The sequence below is a fragment of the Vigna angularis genome, chromosome 2 (assembly GCF_016808095.1).
Source record: "Vigna angularis cultivar LongXiaoDou No.4 chromosome 2, ASM1680809v1, whole genome shotgun sequence".
In the NCBI taxonomy this organism is placed as follows: Eukaryota; Viridiplantae; Streptophyta; class Magnoliopsida; order Fabales; family Fabaceae; genus Vigna; species Vigna angularis.
The window spans coordinates 16,475,478-16,503,066 of NC_068971.1; the positions used below are offsets into that span (position 1 = coordinate 16,475,478).

Consider the following 27,589-nt stretch of genomic DNA (forward strand, 5'->3'; position numbering starts at 1 on the left):
CAGTTTATTAACCATCGATGTATAAGCTAGCTTAACTGGCATTTCTGTATCAATGTCAGAGAAATTATATATTGAAGTCACATATCTTAAATTACTATTTATGTTAAGAATTTAAATATCACTTAAAAAATTTACATAATAAGAAAGTTGAAAGTAATATAAGATAAAGAAAAACGTAAATTATGAGTGTTAAAATATTTTGTTAGGATTATGTGAAATGTGTTGAGAAAAAAATAGTGGAAGAAATATATGTGATATGATGATAGATACTTGAGTGGTTGTGTAGTTGGTAAAAGAGCATAGGCTTTGATAGATTAGATTGAAGACACACAACTTTATTTAAGGCCACTTATTAAAGAACAGAGCAAAAATTGAAGCAACAGTTTATTACATGCATAGACTGAGAAAGCACGGAGAAGTCCACCTCCATTTTCTGATGGTACACAAGGAAACTATCATGGCACTTTTATTTGAAGGCTTCTGCAAACAATTCACTAAATTAGGATACACAGTTCTAATCCCAGTAGTCGTTGTCAGGGAGGACCCAGTTCGAAAGATTATTATATGGTCTTCCATCATCAAAAAATGGATCGTACGGTGAATCTTCGTCAAACTCATTTTTCATCGATTTCCAATACAGACTAGGCTTCCAATCTGCCTCTTTCAGAACCTTCAATACCTCTTTGAACACAACCTTGTTTCCCACAGGTGACAGATGAATTCCATCGCTGAAAACCAAAACAATTCTTCTTCATCATCATCATCATCATCATCATCAACACCACAAAATCCATTTTTTCAATGAGACTATACTTACATAAAACAAGCCTCTTGCCATTTTTCCACTTTCTGAAGAGCAGTCCATAGATCAACGGCCTTGATATTCATATCCTGACACAGTTCCAAACATGCCTCTGAATACACTCGACAAGTTTCGTTCGTCCTCGATGGTTTCCCATTGCTGTTTCACTCCAACAATTAGTCCAATTCTAACTACCACCATTGCAACTTATAATCATAAAGTAAAATTTGAATCACCTTCTTGCGAATTGTATGTTAAGCGCTACATCGTCGATGGGAGGAGCACTCAGTACAATAATGCGAGTAGTGTCTGAGAGGCTCTGCAATCGTTCATAAATAATGGGTCAAGCTTTTGCAGGGACACGAGAATAACAAGAAAAGGGTAGAAATAAAAAACCTGGAGATGGTTAATGATCTTTTTCATATTCTCGACATATTCTTCGAGAGGCACAGAAGTACCGAATCCTGTTGGGTCAGGAAACGAAGAATCATTGCCTCCAAAGTAGACGATGACCAATGAAGGTTGTACACGGGCATCCTGAATTCAACGAGTTCACACAGTCTTAGCAAGGATCAGAGTAATCAATACCAAAGCAATTTTCTAAGTACAGTGAACAAAAGGGAGATTCTGTATTGAACAGAAGCAGTGGAAAGATGAATACCTTGGGAAAAACTTTGTCCAGAACCTGCAGAGCACGCCTTGTATTCCAACCGGCGTATCCTCGGTTGATTATATCAGCCTGTGTCAAAAGGGGTTGTTAAAACGAGGAAGGTTACGTAAAAGTGATTTTCATTACATAAGAAAAGGTGACAACCATACAAGTAAGAAACTTTCTGAGAAGGTTTGAACTGAACTCAAAATCCTTTCTCCAACATGCATCAGATACTCTTGCATATGTTGTTTTGAGAAGAAGAAGAAGAACAAGAAGAAGAAAACGTACCTTGCGAGCGTACAAGTGAGCAAGAGTAGCAGCCCAACCTTCACCGAAGAAACCAAATTGAACAATGGAAGAACCGAAGAGAACAAACTGAGGCCTCGAGGTTCCTGACATTATTCGAGTTCCTCTCTGTTTGTTTCTCTGTTTTTTTCCTTGAACGCTGAATATACACTGAGATACGTTGGACTAGAATATATGTATTGACTTCATCACCTACCTACTACCTACCTCCCGATCCTCCAGTCTTTTTTATTTAATCTTTTCCCCTTTTTTTAGGAGAAAATTCAGCTCAATTATTGGTTCCTTCACTGTCTCCACTTATTATTTTAATCTCAATTAATTTCTATACTATGTCTACGCAAGTTTTTATTTATCTAAACAATTAATCATATATCATGTGGTAAAATTTTACCCAATAATTTTCCACAAATTGAAGTATACAAATTCAATTTGAAATGTTTATTGTCTATTTCGTATCTGTCTTTGTCTTATTCTGTCCACGCTGGTACCAAAATATCACATCAAAAATTGAAAAAAAAAATGCATAAACAACAACTATTACTTCTTCATCAAAGGCCCTTTTTAGTTGTTCTTTGTGTAGCCTTAAAGTGAAATAGTTATGTAAAGAGACCTTTTGTGTGCATGTGGAGAGGGGTTTCCGTAAGAGACAAAAAACCATTGACAAGGTAACTTAACTTGTTCAAGGTAACTAAGATTCAGGTTCTTTTTTTATGGCCATGAATTGGATTTGGTTCGGACGTGCTTTTCAATTATTGAATCAAGAGACTTGCTTTTTAGTAGATTCAATATTACATGTCATACAACGGAATGCATTATTATAAACTCACACATCTTTTCAACGTAATTCACAATCTCTGTATCACAATATAATTTTGTCTCTTTATTTTATTCAATTCATTCACACTCTAAAATAGAAATCTTTAGTCTTTTATTTTATAAAACTATGTGCTTTTAATATTTTGATTGTGTACACATTTTATCTATTGTATTTCAGTTTAAAACTAAACTATAAATTTGACGTCTTTTTTGTTTTTTTATGTTTTATTCATTATTTATGCAGTATAATTTTTGAAAGCAATGTTTTAAAAATGTGACGTCTTTTCAGCCCATACACGTTTTTTACGAGGGTAGCAGGTACCTAACCTTCATACAATAATAGTAGTACCCATGTTAGGTTTGATAATAACTACTGGTATATTCTCGACCCATTTACAACTATTTGATAACTACTCATATTATATACATATAAATATATTGTTTTACTCAAATATTTATATTTATATAAACAAAGCTATATAGTTGTATATTTAGTAAGAATTATCGAACTAACATCTTTTTTTAAACCATTCTTATACCTAATCCGATTCAATCTAAAAATTAGATCCAATCCCACTAATCATGTTTAGTTTAAGAGAATCTTTTACTAGTTAGGGTTTAAGAAATTAAAATTTCCGAATAATACCTTGCAAGGTTTAATCCATTTTAGTAATGCATTTTTATAAATATTATTTAATAAATAATATTTTGTATAATATACTATTATATTTAAGATTATATGGCTTTTTTGGACTCAATTCTTTTTTTTTTCTTGAAAAATGTTTTAGTAGGTTAAGAGATGAGAATTTTAAATTATGCATCTTTTGTCTTGAAATATTTAGATGATGTATAATTTATGGATGTAGAGAAACAAGCCCTTGTATGGGATGTTAATATTCTGATATGAATTCTCAGTAAAATTAAAGTTAATTACTACTTGTTCACTTTAGACTTGTTGAGTATTCGTTAAGTAACAAGTTTTAATGAGTTGTAGGTGATAATTGGGTGGAATAGGTAGGCATTTAATAATTTCAAGATTAAAGTAAAAATTCATTTATCTTCAAAATAAAAGTTTCTCCTAATCTTCATCTTTGTATTTAATAGATTTAATTTTTTTTTCTTGTTTCTTTCACATCTAACTCATACCTATACTCTATTAATTATTTTATTTTTTAAAATATTAATTAAATATGTTATTTACAAATAATAATCGAAAAATCTTATACTATTAAATATAAAAAAATTGTATATTTTATTTTTTTAGTATGTAATATCAAGATAAAATTATAATTATAAAAATAGCAAATAAGAATATCAGATAAAAATTGAATAAAAATTAAATAATTATAAAAAAATTAAGCAAATAAAATATGTCTTATAGATAAATTATGAAACTAAGTATTAAAAAAAAGTTAATATAAGTATTGATTACATAATAAATTAAATATGTTTTATTAATTTAAAACATATAGTGACAAATAGTAAGATGAATTTCGTAATAAAAACATAATATGTCTCAATTTTCATACTTAATTTAAAAAAATCAAATATTATTTACACTCATATCTATACTTAGTTAATATACAGATTTTTTATTAAAATTAAAATATATTGAACAATATTTATGAAAATGGATTCATTTATCATTTTTATCCAAAAGAATATATATATTTTTTTCCTACAAAGGATCAATGTAATAGAAATAACTATTTTTTTCCTACAAAGGATCAATGTTATAACCTTAAATCCTACGTGGTTAAAGTGAACAACAGACTCTTTTAACTTACCCAAAAAAGGTTAAATATATTTAAAAGGCTTAAAATAGAATTTCTCACAATAAAAAGCACAACAACATTTTAATGACTAAATATAGTATTTATAGAAATAAATATAAGAGTAGAATATTCTAGAGTTATCAATACGTGTCATATAAAAAAATGATAAAATGTAAATAACATTTATAAAGATGAAAAGTTGTTCTTTCTTTCCCTCTTTAAATTATACTCCAAATGTACCATTTGAAAATAGGCAAACAAGTGGGCCTCCTGCAATATGGAAATTTGCAGTTCAAGAAATGTTAGACTTATTGCGAGTAGTTGCGGCAGCAATAACCCATGTTACCAGCCGGTGTAACAGATCTGATTTCAGTTCATCCTTTTACGACTATATAATCTATTTTATATACTTCATTAACCAAATCAAGTCACATGACCCACACATGCTTCCATCATATCATTTTTATTCAACTCCAAATCTCTACCATTCCCACCATTCAACCATGTGGATATTAAAATATTAATACATTCAGATTAAATATATCTTTTAATGTTAAATTTTATATCAAATTATTTTTTTTTCCAAATTTTAATGTTGATGAATTTTAAAAATAAATAAATATAAATCTTTTAATTAATTAAATTAAATTTTTTATATGTCAAAGTCAAATAACGTTTGAATTAATATAAGTTGTATAGACCGTTTCATATGTTTTAACTAATGTCAGTTTGGAAAATCATTTAATATATATAAAAAAATTTATTTAATATATATAAAAAAAACTTGTGTTCATTGAATTAAAATAATTATATTTATTAACTTTTTAATTTAAAAAATTAAATTTAACAAAATTTAAAATATAAGTAAATTTTAATTTTACGTCAAACTTAAAACTTAAATGTATTAACATTTAAAAAATCCTTCAAGATTTTTAGTTAATTTTAAATAATAAAAAAGGGGATGCCCAATCCCAATGCAAATTCTATTTAACACTTGATTGTACGATAAAAGTTTAATTTTACCTCGTTTATTTAAATTAAAGACCGACAAGATGATTGTTACTATCATATGTGTACATGATGTTTGCCAATCTTTTGTATGTTATATTTTCCCATTCTAATTTTGTGGGTAGTCAAATATATGATATATAATTTTATAAAATAGTTGATAAGACCATGTGAATGGTAACGTTTATCACGGAAGATTATTATTTGGGATTGTAACTTTATCAATGGCCATATATAAAAACCGTAGCGTTTATCATCCAACATTTTGTAATAATAAGCAGCAACGTTAAAACCAAATGAATCTTAGAAAAAGATTTCATTAATCATCAACAAAATCTAGCTAGTCAAACGAGGTGTGTGTGAGTTGTCAAATAAGGTGCCTGAGTTGGCAAACGAGTTCCATGAGTTGTAATAAATTTGATAACATGTGTTCTTTTCTTTAAATAAATACAATTCTCAAGAAAATAGATTTGACCTTAGCGTGATCAACATCGTCGTAACAAATTCGTTGTATTCTGCACTTTCTTTTTTTTGGGTTTACATTGTTATTGAATGCTTTATTTTATACAACCATATTTAAAAAAATTTATTTGTAAAATTATATTGTAGTGAACTTTATTTGTTATTTTATGTATTAGTAGTTTATTGTGATAAGTATTTTAAATTTAAATTATACTAAAAGTATATATTTTTTTTAAATGTAAATGAAGTGAGAAATAATAGCCTGACAAATTGATTTAATGCCTGTGTGACCTGTCTTCAACCAATAGTCTGAGAAATTGATGAGATGGGGTATCACGTGGACAACAGAAGCAGCTAGTACGATAGGGGACTTGACATTTGATGTGGAATTACATAATAGATAGATTTAAAAAAAAATTATTTTGTCCTATATATTTATTGTTTTTATTCGTTTTGATTTCTTATTTTTTTTAGTTAAATATTTTTTATTTTAAATCGATTTAATTTAGTTATTTTTTGTTAGATTTTTATAAATGTTGTTAATTTAAATAATTTTTAATTATTTTTCATCTTTTAAGTTTTTTTAACATAGATATATGTTAATATCATGTTTAATTACTAATTCCATCTCATTTTAAAGAATAATAATGTTAGATCTTCAAAAATCAAGTATTAGATACTATGGAGTGTTTTAAATAATGATATTCTATTATTTTATTTTAAAATTATCAATAGGAGTTTCTAAGAAATTTTATCTCTTTAAAACGTAATTTTTTAAAACTTTTACCTTTTTTCTAGAAATTCCAATTCCTCACTCATTTATCGAAAGATCAGATATCGCCTAAGGGTTCCTTGAGGCGAAATTTTCGTTTCTAGCCAGGGTAAGTTGATTTCTACCCTTCTTCCTTAAATTTTGGGTGTCTTTGCATGTAGGATTTTTCTTCACTCTTTTAGCGTTTGAGTCTTGATTAATATTCTCTATTAATTAGTGGTACTGAGGGTATACTCTGATCAAATTGTCATGAATTTTAGGAGTAAAAAGAGATCTTGAAGCCGTAGGAAGAATTTTAGAGTTCATAGAGTTGTTTGAGCATCAACCAGGTAAGGGAAGCTAGTTTGCTTGGTTTTGATTTAGTATGCATGTGATATTTGATGTTTGGATGATGATGTGATGATTAATTTATGAACTTTAATTAAATCGTGAAACTTGATATGTTTGGTGCTTGAAAATGGTGGTATGTTGAATTAAAAACTTATGCATGTTGGTGTGTTTGGTTTGTTGCTGTTAAAGTTTGTTTATTGATGAATTTGTGAATGTAGATTTAGTGAGTTTGAGTTGATGTGTCGTTACAGAATTTGGGTATGGGATAAATTAGAAGAAGATTGAGTTTTTTGCATAAAAGCGGGGGTTTTAACAGGTAAGATTTAAGATCATGGTTGTGGGGAAAGTTTGCAGTTTTAGGAACTATCTTAGGGCCAGTTAGGGCTTAGTTAGCCTCTTATTGTACAAAAATTTGGTAGATCGTATGAGTAAGAGATCGCCTGGTAAGGGGTTGTCTGGTAAGAGATCGTTTGGGTGAAGAATCGTCTAGTAAGGAGTCGTCTGGTAAGAGATTGTCTGGTATGGGGTCGTTTGGTAAGATCGTCTGGGTAAGAGTAGTCTAGTGAGGAGTTGTCTAGCAGAAACTAAGTTGTGGGGAATCACAAATTTGGGGTTCCAAACATCCGTTTTTTACATTCTTTAGGTCGTTTTAGGGGGGGTGGTTGGACCCTTCCAAAACTGTTGGTGTGGGTTTCAAGGCTGTTTTCCATGTCTAGTATGAGTATCAAGCTATTATGAAGCAAACTGTGTAATTTTGGTGATTATTATTTCCAGATTTTTATAAGTGAGTTTTTATAGTTGAGACACTTTGAATATGTGATGTTTATATGATGAGTGATGATGAGTATGTTGTGGATCAAGTAAATGGTATTGAGGGACGTAATTCCATGATCCTCACGGAGAGGTTATATGACGGTGCCCAATAGTGTTGTTGGTATGAATGGCCGAAGTTAAGTTTGAGGTTCGTCTTGACATTCTAATGATCATTCATGCTCAATTAGAGAGTGATGATTCATGTGGCGAGAATAGTAGGAGATTCTTGTCTAGGGGCCTTGTTTTGGTCAAAGACAATTGAAATAGACTAACCTTGTATGGTAGCTTAGATTGAGCCAACAAAATTACCACTACAAGTGCAGGAACCACTATAACTAGACATTCGTACTATATCCGGATAAGTCAAGTTTGTGCTTATTATATGTTTTTAGAATGTTTGTATACTTGGTTTGGTTTGATGATTTATGTAGAAATTTTTGTAATTTTATGATATTTTCTGTTTACACTAGCTTACTCTTGTTTTTGTATTGTTTGTTTTCCTATGTGTGCTTGTTTTTTTCTTTTGCAATGATCACCTTAATGGTGTGAGCTTAGGAATAATTTCCAGTGAGCAAGAGCTATTGAGTAGAAGAGCTGAAGCTTAGAGTATGATGTTTCGTCTTCCTTTCTATTTTGTAAAGTCTATATTACGCTTTTTGCTCAGTGTAATATATCTCACTATTATATATTATTTTCTGAATAATTGAAATGACAGTTTATTTGTTTTACTCGAGTCAACTGTTTTGTAATATTAAAAATGTGACATATCCTATATTAGTAAACACTATAAAAATTGGGATGTTATAAATAATATTATTCAATTTTTTAAAATATCCCAATTTTTAAAAAATACTAGGATTCAATTGAATGGAAAAAAAATATAAAGATTAAATGGAATATAAAATAGTCAAGTGACATTAACACCTAACTTGAACATCAACACATAACACTGATATTATCATATAACATTGACATTATCACATAATACTTAACATAAATAATTAAATTAAATTTATTTAACACATAATAAGACTTAATTAAAAAATGTAAATAAAAATAATAAATTACTAAATTAGTATTTAAACCTTAAAAAATTATTAATAACAAATGATACTTAAAAATACAACTTTCTTGAAAAGAAAGAAGTGGTATTCAAACCATAATTTAGGTTTATAAATATATCTTTCTTCCGTTTGCGTTAAAATCCTGTCTCAGAACATGTTTATAAATTGTATGCTTTTTTATTTTTATAAATCGTGTTTAATACTTATTTTCATGGGTTTTTTTATTTCAAGACTAGTGTTTGGAAACACATTTATAATTTTTTTAAACATTGTGAATTCGTTTTTGGTGCACGTTTTCAGTGGCTCAGTTCTATTTTTATTCAATTTTTCCAACTTTTTAAATTTTGAGTTTTTAAAATACTTTATTATCTATTTTTGAATTCGTGCCTTCGTTAGGTGTGTTTTTCCTCTAAATATTTTATAAAAAAAATATTTCAATATATTGTTGTAATTTTTATTTTTATAACTAATTTTAAATCCTGTCTACGCACGAATGGGTGATGTTTATTTATATGTATATTAAAAGAGAATTAAATATCGAGAAAAAATAATAAATATTTTTAAATTTATAATTAAAATTTAAATAAAATCAATCTTAAGAATCATTTGTAGGTTTAGAAAGTTAATATGTCTATAAAAGTATAAATAATAGACTTTTGTAAAAAGTACAAAGGATAAAACATGTGTAAAAATACAGTAGACTCTCTAAAAGTATAAATGATATGCAAAAATATGTATAGTTAAATCATTACAAATATAAATTAGTGTATGAATAGATTAATGTAATGTGAATTATTAGACTTGTCTAATCAATGCATTGACAAATTCATTCAATATGTGTTGTTAGACTCGCCTAATTAGTATATGGACACACTTGTTTAATGTATATTGTTAGATGTCTATTGTTAAACTCGTCTAATTAGTATATGAACAAACTTGTGTAATGTATATTGCAAGACTCGCCTAATCATAGAATGGAGAGAGTTGTTTAATGCGTATTAATAGTGTTTCGGTATAAATATTCGGGACCGAGACACGGACCTTGCTGATGTATCTTTGTTGCTTTTAAATATCTTGGAAATTCACTTCTCCTTAATTGATGTTACCTGTTCACCTTTTTGGGAGTCGTTCACTCTCCTTCAAGTTGTACAGCTCCTCCACTCCAACAGAGGGGGTACCTGCAAAGATACTCCGATGCTCAAGTCAAGCGTGGGTTATGGAACCTCAATTCTCAAGAAAATGATTTTTTTTTTTCACCGTAAGGTATTTTTTAGTATTCAATAGAACGTACCTGGTCTCCTCTTCCCTTCCTGTATTTAACCTTAATAAAATTTAAAACAAACTTACCTTAAACAGATTTACCTTAAAATCTGGTCAGTTTCCCGTAATCAGCGTTATTAATATCTTTAATAAGATATTTTTGACTATTTCGTCTTCTGCTGGACTATTGGTTCAATTACTTAAATGTTGGGTCGATTGGCCCAACGTCGTTTAACCTGGCTGTGCGCAAAGCCTGGTTTGACCTGGTTGAGTGAGTATGGCTTGACTTTTAACGTGCGTTGGACCTATTTGATATGGTTGACAAGCGCTTCTAGCTTAGTGGATAGAGCGATCATTATTAGATGCGGATACTAGCGCTTTATAACTCAGTGGATAGAGCGATCGTTATTGTATGCGGATGCTCACTGTTTGGCTTAGGTATCTTACTATACATAATGCCCCCCAAGTCCGAGTTAACCGTTCAGTTTGTATGGGCAGGTTGACTATAGGACTTCAGAGTGATGGTCGTCGTGGGGAGTCTCTACTGCACACCGTTTCATTTTGACGCTTCGTTTGCCAAACAACCCTTTAGGTTTTCCCGCTTTTGAGGCAGTTGCAAAGTCTAAAAAACAGAGCCGTTAGATCATCTTGATCCTACGGTGCACATCGCTTTATGTCAGTTTCCCCTCATTAATGTGAAAGGATATTTGAAAAAGCCTGATTGACTCAGCCGTCGCTTATCATTTCTGCATCAACTTCTTTCTTCTCCAAATTCTCTAGCTTTCTCTCTCGCGGTTTGTCAGGTAACCATGGATCCTTGCCCTGTTTTACATTGCTCTCCAGAATCTATGGAAGAAAGGGGGCGAAGTAGCAACGTCGAGGCACCGGGAGATTCCTCCGTCAGAGTTCATCATGAAATCACCACCATACTTCGTGGTGAAAGTGCTTTTTTATATGGTAATGTCGCCATCGAGAATCTGGAAAACCCCTCTCCATCGTCTCCCAATGTTAGTGGCTACGACTGGGCTTCCCGTGATTTAAGTGACTTCCATAGTCTGTTTAATAGCAAACTTGTATTACAAGATTGGGTAGAGAGTAGTTGTATCCTGAGGACCTTAGGTTATAAATCTTGCATAAAACTGAATGCTTGCCAGGAGAATGAAAGGGTTTTTCATGGTAAAGAGAACTCTGCTGACGATTTTTTTTACGTCTACTCTTGCCTTACAATATGTATGTGAGATTACCCTTTAGCGTTTTTCAAATAGATGTGCTGAAAACCCTAAACGTTGCCCCCACTCAGTTACACCCAAATAGCTAGGGGTACATCCAAGCCTTTGCCGCTATGTGCCAAACTTTGGCCATTAAACTGACTTCATCTCTGTTTTTGCACTTCTTTAGAGCTCGCCCAGTCGCAAGGAGAGGTTGGGTTTCTTTGATTTTTGAACCTGGGAATGCCATTTTTGAATTGTATTCCCAATCTTTTAGAGGATTTAAGGATAAGTTTTTTAGAGTGACGATCACTGAGTTAGGTCGCCCCTTCTTTTTTAATGAGGATAACAACCCTAGGTTCCCCCTTTACTGGACTCAAGATCCTCTTAAATTCACTTTTTGGTCGGAAGATAAAATGACCATTGACGAATTGGACGCTTTGAATGTTTTGACTGCGCTACCACACCCCTTTTCTTTCCGGAAGATTATAAACTGCCTTGAGCATGATGTTTTGACTCAAGGGTATTTGGTATGTTCTTCTTACTGATGTCCTTAGTTGTCATCGAATCGTGATTGATCTGTGGATAATGTCTCTTATTTGCAGATATCATGGGAAGAAAAGGCCCTGTTCGCGACTAGTTTAGGATTATGACTGAATCCAAGCCGGGTAGCGGTCGCGATGTTCAGAGGGCCGCTAAGGGTGTTTCAAGGGAAAGGCCACCGATTCTCCGCAGATCGATCGGCCATCCTCTTCGGACGTGACGGTCGTCGAAGAGCGTCCGTTTGTCAGGAAGCGGAAGGGAGAACGGGTAGTCGAGATGCCAACTAGTTCAAAGAAAATGAAAGACTCCCAAGAGCCGAGCGATCGCCCTATTCCAGGTGGTATGTGGAGTTCAACTTTTAATTTTGGTCACAAAATTGCCTTCAATCTGGACGAATCTGAGAAAAAGGTAGTCGAAGGCATGACCGAACAACAGATGGCTGATACTGCCATGGAATTTGTGTGTCGAATGACTATGGCGACCTGGCATCTGGCGTACGCTTCGGATAGAGGCGTTCGGAGGACTGAGTTGCAAAAAGTCCAAACACAGTTGAAGGAAGTTGTAGCTTCTCATTCTAGTGCGAGCAGAGACAAAAACAGTCCGAGGAACTGCTGACTGAAGCACGTGTGCTGATGAGGAATATGCAGAGGACCGACACTGAACTGAAGAAAGAGCGCGATCAACTTGCGGCTGAGTTGGAAATGCTAAGGAAGGAAGCCTTTGATCTGAAGAGTTTTATTATTTCGTTGAGGGAAGAGATGAACGTCCTGCTCGTGACGACCGTTGAAGATAAGGAGATAATGGAGGAGATGGGTAAGGCTATTGTTTTAGGGCATACCCGTGGTTTCAAGAAAGCTTTGAGACAAGCGTCTCATCTCCTCAATATATCCACTGAAGGTGTCGATTTCGACCCAAGAAAAGATGTCTATTAGGGGCATCTGGTACCCCTGAGTGAGATTCTTGAAGGTGCTCTTCTGGAATCTGAACCTGTTAAAACTGAAGAAAAGGTTGTCGCGGAAACACCTATTACTGGGGAAATTAGGGAGGAGGATCCTGTTGTTCCTTCTACCAACGTTGTTGATGTTGTACATGTTGAATAGAGTAGGCTTTTGAACCGTTTACTTTTGCCATCTACTTTTGTATTTACTTAAGGTACTTGGTACCTGTTGCCTCAATGACTTTTGGGTTATTGATGTTTAAAGCATCTATTTGATAATTACTTGTTGCTTCAATGACTTTTGTGTTGTCGATTTTGTATGTTTAAAGCATCTATTTCATAATTACCGGCTATAGAATGCTATTATTGTTCCGGTATGATCGTGACCACCTGATAGAGTTTGTACCCTCCACTTGGTTCCATAGTAGGTAGGATGCCTTTATGTTGGCGTGGGCTAGGTGTTCTTGGGCGAACGTAACCTAGACTAGGGGAGGGTCCCCTAGGTTTGATGTTCTGGGTGTTCTAGGGTGACCATCTACTAGAGGAAGTGTATCCCTATATTCAATGCGTCTGGGTGTTCTAGGGCGACCATCTACCAGAGGGAGTGTGTCCCTATACGCGATAAGCTGGGTGTCCGAGGGCGAACATCTACTAGTGGGAGTGTTTCCTTGGTTGGGTGCCTCAGCATGAACGGTTCTCTAGGCTTCGTTCTTGTAGTTTGTATACACGGCGTGATTATCCGCAGTGTTAGTAATTAAATCATGTTTCAACAGTTTTAGGAGTCTTTTAGACTGAAAGCCACCTACTTGTGCTTATCTTGAAGATAGTATATATGACAGAAGGCAAATGGATAAAAATTTATTACTGTAAACAGAGAAACAATGTTTAATAGGATTAAACATGCGAAAACAAATTTCAACTAAAATAAAATTTAATTTAAGATGTGTCGCATTCCAGGTATTTAGGATGGCTTGTCCATTAAGGAGTTCGAGGCGATAGGCTCCATTTGTTAAATCCTCTATAATGCTTGCCACCTTTCCATGAGCTCGATTCTTTCTTGCTTCCCCTCTTTTTCGTCACACGAGGTCGCCTTCGTTGAAGGCTCTAGGTCTTATCTTGGTATTGTAGCGTCGAGAAAGCACTCTTTTCTGGGTCGTCGTGCAAATTATGGCAACCTCTCGACGTTCGGTTAGCATGTCGAGGTTCATCTGCAACTGTTCGGCGTTGAGGTTCATATTTTGGATGCCTCGCCTTAACGACGACTCTCCAACTTCTACTGGAAGCATGGTGTCCGTTTCGTATGTGAGGTTGAATGGAGTTTCTCTAGTGGATCCGTGAGGGGTGCACCTGTACGCCCATAGTACTTCCGGCAGCTCCTCTACCCATAAGCTTTTAGCTTCACCGAGCCGCTTTTTTAATTTTATGAGTACAACTTTGTTGACAGCTTCAACCTGCCCATTTGTTTGAGGGTGTTTTACCGAGCTGGTGACATGTTTGATTCCCAAGCTCTTAACGAAATCTTCCAGTTTTTTTTCGATGAATTGTCGGCCGTTATCAGTGATGATTTTCTGAGGCAGACCGAATGATGGAAGACCATCAAGGAATCACATTGGACCTCTTACTAGAGCCATGGCAAGGAAGATTCAAGAAGAAGAAGGATCACTTTACACTTTACTTCTATGGAAGGTTACTTATGAAAATCCTTCTTCTCTTGTCTAAACTAATATTTGTTTTGTAGGATACAATAAAAGCAAGAGCCATGGTCAACTAATCAAATTTGGGAAAAGCACTTCAAGGGATCAGCACCAAGGCCGCTCCAGCGCCCTCAGCCAGGGGGGGCTCCAGCTCAGATGCACCAAATGGACTTCCTGGCTCACGTGCGCTCCAGCCCCCTCAGACAGGGGGACTCCAACCCCAGCGGAGCAACATGAAGCACGTTTTGGCAGCACTGTCCATGTGACCCAGCATGCTTTCCGTGACCCAGCTGACTTGGCCTTCAAGCTCATTTTGTATTTTGAATTTTGGAGGGAATTTAGCTCAAAATTAAGGCCCTTCTTCACCTATAAATAAGATGGTCTCCCTTTTGTATTTTTCTCACTTTTGAGCTTAGTGAAATGCTGCAGAAATTTTTTTCCAGCCCTATTGCTCTTGAGTCACTCTTTCTCTTCACTTTCTCTACCCTTTCCTCTAGCTTCCTTCCATAGTAGGAAGACTTTCTGAGCTGAGAGGTCTCTACTCACACTCCTTACATTCAAAAACACACCAAAACACCATTCATAGTCACTCATTCCGCTACACCATCAAGGGTTGCTGTTTGGAGATTGCAACCTGCGAGTTCAAGGCCTGGCAAGTTTCCATCACCGAATCAAAATATCAAGGGCTAGATAAACTTCTGTACACGTTGAGCGCTTATGACCGCTAATGCCTCAGCATCGATCCACTTTGTGAAGTAATCGATTGCCACCAAGAGGAACTTACTTTGAGCTTTTCCGATCGGTAATGGCCTGACTATATCCATTCCCCATTGGGCGAACGACCATGGCGAGATAATGCCATGCAACTCTTCGGGAGGGACTCGGAAATTGTTGTCGTGCGCCTGGCAGGATATACACTTCTTAACGAACGTTTCACAATGATGGTCTATCGTTAGCCAGTAATACGGTGCTCGCAGTATTCGTGCCCTGAGTGTACGCTTTCTTGAATGCAAACCACATATTCCGTTATGAAGCTCTAGTAGGACGTAATCTGCTTCTTCTGCTGACAAGCATTTTAACAGCGGCGTGGTGTACCCTCGCTTGTACAAATCGTCACCTATACACAGAAAATGAGCGATGCGTTTAGAGTCGGTTGTACTAACATTTTCTCCCTGTTCCTGCTTCATCATCAGTTCTCGTATGCTTCGTCGCCAATCGGCTTTGGGTGTCACTACATCAGTGGCAAAAGTTTCAACTGCAGGCTTGTCAAGTGTCATCTTGATGATTGAAGACAATTGCGCTTTTTCTTTTGAGTGAGTCAACTTAGACAGGAGATCTGCTCTGGAATTTTGTTCCCTAGGCACGTGGACAATGTTGACGTTGACAAAATCTTTAAGGAGGCTAATAGCCTTATGGAAATAGCGCAGCAGTTGATTATCTTTAACCTGGAAAGTCCCCTTCATATGACCGACAACCAGTTGAGAGTCCATTCGACATTCTAATCGAGTAATTGCTAACTCTTTAGCTAGAGTTAAACCGGCAATCAAAGCTTCGTATTCTGCTTGATTGTTGTTGGTTTGAAAGCGAAAAAGTATGGCTTGTTCAATAATAATATCGTTCGGTCCTTCCAGAACAATACCAGCTCCTCCATCCTTTCTGTCCGACGAGCCATCCACATTAAGATACCATAGTGGCACTAAGTCGTCAGGTATGGGTGTTAGCTCAGCTGCAAAGTCTGCCAGATGTTGGCCTTTGACAGATCCTCGAGGTTCAAAGCGTAAGCCGAATTCGGAAAGTTCAACAGACCAGGAGACCATCCTACCTACCAGGTCAGGCTTCCTAAGAATCATAGTGACTGGATGATTTGTGCGCACCACCACTTGATGACTCTAAAAATACGGTCGGAGACGGAGCAACGCTGTTAGTAGAGCTAGAGCCACCTTTCCTATTTGGGAGTACCTTTCTTCCGCCCCCTGTAAAGTTCTGCTGACAAAATAGACCAACTTAAAAACAAGAGTCTCTTGGATAAGAGCGGCACTTACAGCGTTGTTGGATGCAGCTATGTATAACTGCAAGTCATATCCGGTTATCGGTCGGGCCATGATCGGAGGACTGGTGAGGATGTCCTTGACTGTAACGAAAGCTTTTTTGCATTGATCGTCCCAGTGTTGAGTGATACCTTTCTTCATATTCTTAAGAATAAGTCTGATATGCTCTTCCAATTTCAGGATGAAACATGACAAAGAAGTTAGTTCGCCAACTAGGCGCTGCACCTCCTTCAAATTAGTTGGGCTCTTCATTTCCAGGATCGCTCGATGATTAAGGCTGTCGCGGCCCATCAAAAGTTGATTGCAGATATTAATGCAGTACAATATAACTAGGATTTGACTCCTAGGTCGTCTCTCAAGGATCAATTTATGTGTGGTTCAGTTTTAGATCTTAACACGAAGTGGGGGGTTTGATTATTTTTTATTTGCAGAAAATTTAAATTTAAATTAAAATCAAAATTTAAAAACAGTTTTCAGAAATTAAAAGCTGAAATAAAATCAACATACTGTAAAAACGAAATTTAAAATGGTGCAGAAAACATAAATATAGTAAATCCTCAAAAATACAAAATACAGTAAAAACTAAAAGCAATAAATTCCGAAAATGGTAAAAACGAAATTTGACTTTTGTAAACATTACAGGAAAACGAAAATCACTGGGCAGTAAAAAATAAACAGAGAAACTTAAATTGCAGTTGAAAATGTAAATTGGAAATGAAAACTGTAAATTGGAAATGAAAACTGACAGGATCAAACTTCAAAATAGGAAACATCTTGATGAAATGAGTTGAGCAGAAATGTGAAATACAACAATTTGAAGTGAATTGGAAAATGGCAGTGATGAGAATAAAGATTTAAACTTCAAAAACAGAATTATAATTGACGGAGATGAAAATGAAAATTAAACATCAACTGAAAAACGCAGACTGGAAATTAAGATTCAGTACATCATCAAACTGGAAAATGAAAATAAACCCAAAACCTCCCCAAGGGGGGTGGGGGAAAAATGAACTTCAAACTACACTACTCCTACGCTACTGGAATCTGCCTCCTACCCCTACTCCTACTACCGTTTCTTCTGCCAAAGCTCTCCTTTTATATTGTGGTAAGAGCCGTATCTGTGTGCTCTTTGATGATCCAAAACAAAATGTAAGGCCCCTCCGTTTCTGGTTCCACCACTTCACTTTCAAAAGATGATTGAAATTTTGTCATCACGTACTCCATGTGTGATTACTTCTGGACGGTGTAGAGCTCGTGAAGAATGGATGTCCGTGAGCTACTTCAAAGAATCCGTGAGTTCCATGTGTGTGGTTCCCACTTCCCATCAAGGAGTGGTTGTCTGAGAGCTCAACATGATGGACCATCATATTCCTATTACAAACGTGAATCTTCACTAAATCCTGTTTAACCACTTCTTCATTGTCGTGGACTCTTCACCTCTTATGTGGACCGTGAGGTCTTCGTGTTGTTGTTATGCTTCCATCCAAGATACTAGTTCAGACTTGTGCATCTACTTTCTTCTATATTGAATCTGCACTAAAGGTGGAACATAAGATTTGCTTTCCTTCCATGTGCTTCTCTTTTTCTGCTGCCCTTACTAGACCAAGATGCTGATGTGCTTGTCTTATTTTCTAAGTGGAGCGTGAATGTCTTTCAATTAAGTTTGTTAAATGTGCACATACAGCCGTGAACTCCACATCCACTTCCCAAATTTAATACTTTATTTTCTCCCTTCCTGACCGTGTGCATTTTTTAAGTGTTGCTTTTGTGAATCAGCTCCCCTTTTTGTTTTCCAGCCGCACACCACCAAACTCTCTGCTGACCCTCTTTTCCATCCAATGCTTTACATGTCAGCACTCACTAAAGTTAGAAAATCATGGAGCTGCATTCTCTCACTCCCAATTTCTGGCCGTGTAATATTCCAATATTTTGGCACCCACTTTCTTTTCTTTACAATTTAAGAATGTATTTCTCCCATGCCTTTACTGTTGCTCAGAAATATGGTCAGCAACACTTAGTGAATTCATGGGCTGGACATCACCATTTTGTCTTCCACATGTGCTTCCACACAACACTCAACTTCCCTTTATTATTCATGTGCGTGACATGACCTCCAAAACCGTGCTCCATCTACTAATTTTGCTGAAACATGAGTGCGTGGGACATGATGTCTTCCACATCTTAAAAAAAATATTCGGGCTCTACTTTCACGTGAACTTCCTTCATCGAATGCATGCACATCAATTTTGAATTGATAGAATGAAAGTACACTTCCTTTCACCTTGTCCGTGGACTCCCTTAGCAATGATACTTGGAGCTTATTGTAACCAACTACATCATGTGCACCTTACTGTTGAACGTTGCAGCTGTTGCCCATGTGAAAGCTTGCTTCTTTTTCCATGCTGGATGTTCTCCATGTTTACTGGTTGGAAATTGCTAGACAGTGAATCCAAGTTGGATGCTATTTCCTTACACTGCTGCATTTTGTTCCAGCTGTGACAGCACCTTCTTCCCTTCCTTTTCCAGCCAACTTTCCATATTTTGTCCACCATTAATCACTACTGGATATGCCAAAAGTAAGCAAGGAGCTCTCCATTCCTCCTAGGCCGTGAACTCCTTTCAGCTGCAGCCTTCTTCCTTCTCAACATGTTGGCTTTGGACCTGGAACGTGGACTGCCGGCGCTGGAGCTGGATTGTTGGAGCGCGGCAGCTGCTGGTTGGTTGCGGATGAAGATGGAGCTTGGATGGTGGAACGCGGATGAGCTGCTGGTTGGTTGCTCCTGGCCGTGAAGATGTTGAAGCTTTCAGCCCCCACCATGACATGTTTCCCAAACCATGTGCTGACCGTATGTGTCATACGTCTTGTCCTTAGCAAATTTGCTTCAATCACTAAAAGTAAAAAAAATTCCAAACCATAAAAAAAAAATGAATCATCACTTGACGTATTAGAGGTGTAGGCCGTGGCATTTTTTTGACCCAATGAATCAAGACATCTCCAATGCATACTAAATGAATTTCCAAAATATCCCAATTTGTAATTCCAATAATTTCCTAATACAAATAATTAACTTAAAATAATTCAAAATAATTAAAATAAAAATTACTGGTTAAATTAAACACAATTATGAAAAACAGGAAAATATTGGACAATTAAGAACAATTTCCTGATTAAATCCGGTACAATAGACTAAATGTAGTGAACCAAATATTGACTCATCACTCGACATTTATCCGGATTGGCTTCTATTCCCCTGCAGGTTAGCATGAACCTCAAGAACTTTTCGGCTGGTACGCCAAAGGTGCACTTTGACGGGTTTAACCGCATATTGTACCGTCGTACCTAAAGGAAAACTTCCGCCAGATCTTTTAAGTTTTGTTCTACCGACTGACTCCTAACGACCATGTCATCCACGTATACTTCCACACATTTTCCAATTTGGTGATGGAAAATTTTATCCATAAGACGTCGATAGGTGGCACCTACATTTTTTAGACCGAACGACATTACCTCATAACAGTAATTGGCGCGTTCGGTTATGAAAGTTGTTCGCTCCTGATCTGGTACATACATCGGGATCTGGTTGTATCCCGAATATGCGTCAAGGAAACTTAGCACTGCATGTCCGGAAGCCTCATCCATCAACCGGTCGATGCTTGGAAGAGGGTAAGAATCTTTGGGGCAAGCCTTGTTGAGATCCGTGAAATCAACACACATTCTTCACTGACCGTTCGACTTTTTAACTATGACAACGTTCGCCAGCCATGTAGTGTACGTTACCTCTCTGATGAACTGAGCTTTCAGCAGCTTGGTGACTTCCGCTTGTATGGCATCCCTCTTTTCTTCACCGAATCTCCGCTTCTTCTGAGCGACAGGGCGTGCTTCTTTGAAAATGGACAACTTATGCGTCATGACACCGGGGTGGATTCCCGGCATATCGGAAGCTACCCATGCGAACAAATCGGCATTGGTTTTCAACATCTCTGTCAAATTGTGTTCATCGCTCGGCTCCAAGTTTCCCCCAATGGACATGGCTTGTGACTCGTCCTTTCCCAGTACCAATGGCTTGACGTCGCCCTGAGGTTGAATGTGATGGTAGGCGTTTGTTTTGGGGTCAAGGTCGATCACTATTGTTTCCGCCCCCCTAGTTTTTCTTGGCGGTACGAAGGGTGTGACTTTTAGGCCAGCAACATAAGATTGTCAAGCCGTTCGTTGATATGCCCGTACTGTACAAACATTACCTTTTTCTATCGGGAATTTCATAGCTAAGTAAGGAGTGGACACGATGGCTCCGAAAGCATTCAAGCAAGGTCGTCCCAGTAGTGCATTGTATGAAGTGTTTGCCTCTACTAGTAAGAACCTTATTCTGAGCTCTCTTGCCTCCTTCCCTATCCCGAGTCAATTTCTTAAGTCGAGATATCCTCGAGTATCTACTCTTTCTCCTGCGAAACCTACAATCTGCTCATTGAATTGAGCTATCAAGTCTTCGGATAGATCCATTTTAAGGAATGTGGCCTAGTATAGGATGTTGACCGAACTGCCCTGATCAACCAACACTTTACTGACATCATATCGTGTTATCTCGGCAGTGATGACCATGGGGTCATCCTGATCCAGATCGGGGGCGTGGAAATCTGCATTGGTGAAAGTAATGTTTGGTATGGATCGAGGTTGTCGATCTACCATGTGCACAGTTTTTAAGTTCCTCAAATGTCTCTTGCGAGCAAAGGATGATGCCCCTCCTCCAACGAAGCCTCCAGATATGGTGTCAATTCGTCCTCGGACCGACCTTCCTCGCTCAGGGTCTCGAGTGCGGCTTCGGGAGCGTCGTTTATGCTGATCGTCTCTCCGCAATGAAGGCTCGGGACTTCTACGCGAAGTTCCTCTTCTAGGGGGCTTATTGCCCTTGCCGCTTTCCTTTTCACATATTTTTAGAGGTAGCCCACGCGGAAAAGTCTCTCTATCTCATCTCTTACTATGGTGCAGTCCTCTGTGTCATGACCATGATTTTGGTGAAGACGACAGGCTTTACTTCCATCGACATTCTTTGGTGAGGATTTCCTTCGAACTGTGAGGAGTTCGGTGTGTAGGGCCTCTTTAAGTACTTTTGCCCTGGGTGCGTTAAGAGCAGTGTAGTGATCATACTTGGGTGTCCAGGCTAACTCCTTTCAAGTAGGTATGTCACCTTTGTTGTCGTTAGATGATCGCTTCGCCTCCTTCTTATTCCCGTTGGTGGGGACTTCTTGTTGTTGCTTTCTCCTTGAGTTCCTTAGGTCCTCGATACGTATAAATTTAGCGATCGTTTCCTGCATTTCTTCCATAGATTTTGGTGGCTCGGCATACAGTTGTTCAGCAAAATATCCTGGTTTTAAACATGAGGGCAAATTGCTAATGACGAAAGTGTGATTCGCGTCTTTCACTCGTCTTGCAGCCTCGTTGTACCTTTGCATGAACGCTCTTAGGGTTTCATCCTTCTCCTGTTTAGTGTTTACCAGCTCTGCCGGCGTCATCTCCTGCCTTCGGTTGGCGCCTACCGTGGGGCCGAGATTTGGAGATCCCCAATGGTGACCACAAGAACTATGGAAGAAAACAACACCAGAGATTTGATCAGGCAACTACAAGCCCAGATAGAGGCGCAGGCAAGAACCATACAGGAGCAGCAGGAGACTCAACGCAAACAAGCGGAGGAAATTTCAACGTTAAGAGCGCAACGACCTCCACCTGAAGTGTCCGCCTCAAACAGGCAGGGAGATAATGAAGGTAGCCGTCATGGGGGGGGGGGGGGCGATCTATTCATACCGAACCTGGCGGTGAGGGGAGAAGGGGACCCACACCCCTTCAGCTCACCAATCTACTTCCATTTACAGAAACCATCATGAAAACTGCTATGCTAGAGAAACCTCCTCCAACATTAGAAAGATATGACGGCTCAGCAAACCTAGATAACCACCTCAGAAACTTCATTGATGCGATGGCATTCTACACGGATAGTGACCCAGTCATATGTCGAGCTTTCTCCTTGTTTTTAAAAGACGAAGCATTGGAGTGGTACCATACCCTCCCTCCAAATATGGTAGATTGTTTTGCCATGGTGGGCACCAAAATGTTTCAGTATAAATATTCGGGACCGAGACACGGACCTTGCTGATGTGTCTTTGCTGCTTTTAAATATCTTGGAAATTCACATCTCCTTAATTGATGTCACCTGTTCACCTTTCTAGGACATTCACTCTCCTTCAAGTTGTACAGCTCGTCCACTCCAACAAAGGGGGGTACATGCGAAGATACTCCGACGCTCAAGTTAGGTGTGGGTTATGGAACCTCAGTTCTCAAGGAAATGATTTTTTTTCTCACAGTAAGGTATTTTTTAGTATTCAATAGAACGTATCTGACCTCCTCTTCCCTTCCTGTATTTAACCTTAATAAAATCTAAAACAGACTTACCTTAAACAGATTTACCTTAAAATCCGGTCAGTTGCCCGTAATCAGCGTTATTAATATCTTTAATCAGATATTTTTTACTATTTCGTCTTCTGCTGGACTATTGGTCCAATTACTTAAATGTTGGGCCGATTGGCCCAACGTCTTTTAACTTGGCTGAGCGCTAAGCCTGGTTTGACCTGGTTGAGTGAGTATGGCTTGACTTTTAACGTGCGTTGGACTTGTTTGATATGGTTGACAAGCGCTTCTAACTTCGTGGATAGAGCGATCATTATTAGAAGCGGATACTAGCGCTTTATAACCTAGTGGATAGAGCGATCGTTATTGTATGCGGACGCTCACTGTTCGGCTCAGGTATCTTACTATACAAATAAATTTATCTAATATGTGTATGAATATACTCGTCTAACGTATATTGTTAGACTAGTGTAATCAATGTATGAACAAACTATTTTAATATGTGTTATAAGACTCGTCTTATCAGTGTATAAACATATTCGTCTAGTGTATATTCTTAGACTCATTTAATTCATATATGAAATTATTCATATAATTTTTTTTTGCTATACTCATCTAATCAGTATATGGACAGACTCGTCTAATGTGTATTGATAGACCTATGTCATGTTTTTTGTTATACTCATCTAATTAATTATGAACAAACTTGTCTAATGTATATTACAAAATTAATCTAAGTTGTAAATAAACATACTTGTCTAATGTTTATTAACAAAATTGTCTAATTTGAGTGTGAAAAAACTTGTCTAATGTATATTGATAAAGTTGTCTAATAAAATATAGTATATAGTTAGACTCGTTTAATCAATACATCGACAATCTCATCTAATGTTTTTTGCTTTCCTCATCTAAACAATGTATTCTCAAACGTGTCTAATAACTTTTGTTATACTGGTCTAATCAACGTATGAATTGGCTTGTTTAAATTTTTTTGTTATACTCATCTAATTATTGTATGGACAATCTAGTGTAATTTTTTTGCTATATTCTTCTAACTAGTATAAGAAAAGACTTGTCTAATGTATATTAATAGACTTGTCTAATCAATACATCATTAAACTCACCTAATATGTATTGCTAGACTTGTTTAATTAATATACAAATACACTCGCATAATGTATATTGTTAGACTCGTCTAATAAGTGTATATTCAAACTCATGTAATGTGTATTGAAAGATTCATCTAATTAGTGAGTGCAAAAACTCATCTAATGTGTATTAATAAACTCATATAATTTGTTTATAGACAAACTTGTCTAATCAGTGTATAAACATACTCATATAATGTTTGTTGCTAGAATTATTTAATTAGCGTATGAACATAGTCGTCCAATTAATATATTTGTAGATTCATTTAATTGTATTACAAGACTTGTTTAACTAGTAAATTGACAAACTCGTCTAATGTATATTGATGTGTATCACAAAAGGATAGAATTAAAAATGAAAAAAAAGATAGTATAGAAAAAAAAGTTTAATACTTTAAATATAATTTATTTTTATCAAATATTTTTTTTTATCTTGTCTAGGGTTTGTTATTAGACTCGCCTAATCAATATACAAGTAAATATATATATATATATATATATATATATATATATATATATATATATATATATATATATATATATATATATATATATATATATATATATATATATATATTCATAGACTTATCTAATGACAATATAAATACATTAGTAGTATATTTAAAGATAATTAGTTTGTTAGTTTCTACTTCTTGTTTTGGTTTTATTAAAGTCACCAGCTTTAACAAATTGAAATTAGAGTAAAAAATTAATTTAGTTAATATAAACAAAACTTATAATACTAAGAAGTGTAATTTTTTTATTACTAAACCTTTAAATGAGCTATTAAGTATAATATCTTAATTTAGTTTGTGACAAATATAATTATTTAAAGAGTTAAATATGTTTTTAGTTCCTAAATTTTAACACAAAATCAAAATTCATTATTGTCTGAAACTTTGATACAATTTGATTTTCAAACTTTTAAAATGAATTGATATAGTTTTTATAACCCAACTGTATTGAAATGTTTTTATGCGTAAAGTGATGTTCAGGTTGGTATTTAAGTTTTTTACATTGCTTGACACACATTCTAGCTCAAATGTAAGTCTCAGAGACTATTTAACACGTAAAAAAGATTAACACCGTTAAATTAAAAAGACTATATCCATTCATATTTAAAAATTGAAAGATCAAAATGTATCAAAGTTTTGGACCTAATTAATTCTAATTTCACGTTTAACTTTAAAAACTAAAACGATACTTAACTTTATTTAAAACTTTTTACGAAGTTATACATATATATTATTCATGTTGATTTTAATTAAAAATATTTATATAATCATTAAATATAATAATGATAAATATAATTTTTATTAATAATATTTTTTAAAATAAAATTATTTCATGAATATATATATATATATATATATATATATATATATATATATATATATATATAAGTGTAAAAACTTTGTATCATTAATAAATCTATATTATTTTTTTAAAATAATATTATTTTAAGACATAAAACTAAAATATTTTTTTCTAAATTTAATTTTATTATATGACAAAATAACTAAAAATTATTAAATGATAAAATTAAAAATTAAAAAATAGTATAAAAAAATCAATACTTTAAATATAAGTTAATCATTAATAAATTATTAAATGATCAAATAAATAGAAAATTTTAAAGGGTAAAATTAAGAATGAAAGAAATAGAATAGACAAAATAATTAATACTTTAAATATAAGTTATTCTTTAACAATAATTATATTAAAAATACATTACATAAAATTTTTAATTATGACTAAAATATATAATAGCATAGAAAAGATTAACACTTTAAATATAAGTTATTCTTTAATAATAAGAATATTAAAAATACATTAAATAAAAATTATAATTATGACTAAAATGTATGTAAAGACAGATATTTAAAAAGAAGTATTATTTATTTATTTAAAAAATTAACTAATGTTTAAAATAATTTTTTGGAATTCCTATCATGGTTTAAGTTTATTAAGAAAAAAAAATTGTATGGGAGAGAATATTTTACGTGACACTGTAAACAGTTTTATTGTTAATAAATATATATTATTTTTTAAATAATATTATTTTAAAAAATAAAAATAAAATATAATTTTTTAAATTTAAGTTTATTAAATTATCAATCAAGCAATAAGAAATCATAAAATAAAAAATAGTATAATAAAAATTTATTCTTTAATAATTTATTAAATCACCAAGTAATTAAATATTTTAGGTATAATAATCTTGGACATGTCTATTTCTGTAGGATTTTCTCAAATAGGTCCTCGTATTGTAAATGTTCTCGATTAGGTCGCTTATTGTGAAAAATTGAATCAATTTAGACCTCGCCGTTAGTTCCGTACTAACACCGTTAAAGGAGGTGACACGTGTCAGTTCGTGGTTTTTTTGAATTTTTTAATTATTTTTTATTTATTTTTAATTTTTAAAAAAAATAAAAAAAAATGTCACGTGTCAAACTGATATTGTGCTACGTAGCAATGATAGTGTGACATGGCACTGATAGTGCCACGTATCATTGTCAGGCCACGTGTCATTATATTAGTCTCAATTTGGTCCCTGTATTTTTATTGTGTCTCAATTTGATTCATGTATTTTTATTTTGTCTCAATTTAGTCTTAATTTTAAAAATTAAACAATTTTGTCCCTCCTCAAATTCAAACAAAATTTAAATTGTATATAAATCTTAACAAATATTTTTATTAAAATTGATATTTTTGTTAAATATTTTTAACAAGATTAAGTTTAATTATATTTATATTTACTTAATTATATAAATGTTAATTATGTTATTTAAATATACCTATAAGGGTTTAAAAAAAGAGTGACATAATATGTTGGTGTGAATTTTCGTAGTGAAAATTTTCATAGAAAATCATGAAAGAAGAAACCACCTTTAATTACTGTTTTCACCAAAACTTTCTTCAATTTTTTATTTTAAAAAAAAGTGAAATTTCACATTAATAATTTGTTCAATGAGCTAATTGATTTGGAAAATTCACATTACCATGTTATGTCATTGTTTTTTTAAACCTTATAGGTATATTTAAATAACATAATTAACATTTATATGATTAAGTAAATATAAATATAATTAAACTTAATCTTATTAAAAATATTTAATAAAAATATCAATTTTAATAAAAATATTAGTTAAAATTTATATACAATTTAAATTTTGTTTGTATTTGAGGAGGGACAAAATTGTTTAATTTTTAAAATTAAGACTAAATTGAGACAAAATAAAAATACAAGGATCAAATTGAGACACAGTACAAATACAGGAACCAAATTGAGACTAATGTAATGACACGTGGCCTGACAATGACACGTGGCACTGTTAATGCCATGTCATAGTGTCATTGCCACATGGCACAATATCAGTTTGACACGTGACATTTTGTTTTTAATTTTATTTTTAAAAAAAAATTAAAAATAAATAAAAATAATTCAAAAATTCAAAAAAACCACGAACTGACACGTGCCACCTCATTTAACGGTGTTAGTACGGAACTAATAGCGAGGTCTAAATTGATTCAATTTTTCACAATAAGGACCA

General features: G+C 34.4%; 3 protein-coding genes across 3 annotated transcripts; all 3 read right to left on the minus strand.

The window, feature by feature from the left end:
- Positions 1-314: 314 nt before the first annotated feature.
- LOC108328148 (GDSL esterase/lipase WDL1) lies at positions 315-1,921 on the minus strand. Its single transcript, XM_017561962.2, has 6 exons — positions 1,743-1,921; positions 1,464-1,541; positions 1,199-1,339; positions 1,039-1,121; positions 818-961; positions 315-728 (listed from the first exon to the last, which is right to left on the minus strand). The coding sequence occupies exons 1-6, from the start codon at positions 1,851-1,853 to the stop codon at positions 515-517; spliced, it is 771 nt and encodes a 256-aa protein (XP_017417451.1). The 5' UTR covers positions 1,854-1,921; the 3' UTR covers positions 315-514.
- A 13,207-nt stretch (positions 1,922-15,128) lies between these two features.
- LOC108327331 (uncharacterized) lies at positions 15,129-16,292 on the minus strand. Its single transcript, XM_017561048.1, has one exon. It carries the CDS (start codon positions 16,290-16,292, stop codon positions 15,129-15,131), a length of 1,164 nt encoding a protein of 387 aa, XP_017416537.1.
- A 4,711-nt stretch (positions 16,293-21,003) lies between these two features.
- LOC108327330 (uncharacterized) lies at positions 21,004-21,998 on the minus strand. Its single transcript, XM_017561047.1, has 3 exons — positions 21,674-21,998; positions 21,521-21,600; positions 21,004-21,405 (listed from the first exon to the last, which is right to left on the minus strand). Exons 1-3 carry the CDS (start codon positions 21,996-21,998, stop codon positions 21,004-21,006), a joined length of 807 nt encoding a protein of 268 aa, XP_017416536.1.
- Between the last annotated feature and the right edge of the window lie 5,591 nt (positions 21,999-27,589).

Coding starts and splice junctions, on each gene's coding strand:
- LOC108328148 (XM_017561962.2), bottom strand. CDS start 1,853: ATGTCAGGAACCTCGAGGCCTCAGTTTGTTCTCTTCGGTTCTTCCATT. Junction 1,542..1,742: donor CTCACTTGTACGCTCGCAAG/GTACGTTTTCTT, acceptor CTTTTGACACAG/GCTGATATAATCAACCGAGG. Junction 729..817: donor TGGCAAGAGGCTTGTTTTAT/GTAAGTATAGTC, acceptor TTTGGTTTTCAG/CGATGGAATTCATCTGTCAC.
- LOC108327331 (XM_017561048.1), bottom strand. CDS start 16,292: ATGATTCTTAGGAAGCCTGACCTGGTAGGTAGGATGGTCTCCTGGTCT.
- LOC108327330 (XM_017561047.1), bottom strand. CDS start 21,998: ATGACGCCGGCAGAGCTGGTAAACACTAAACAGGAGAAGGATGAAACC. Junction 21,601..21,673: donor ATCATCTAACGACAACAAAG/GTGACATACCTA, acceptor TAACGCACCCAG/GGCAAAAGTACTTAAAGAGG. Junction 21,406..21,520: donor ACCAAAGAATGTCGATGGAA/GTAAAGCCTGTC, acceptor ATATGTGAAAAG/GAAAGCGGCAAGGGCAATAA.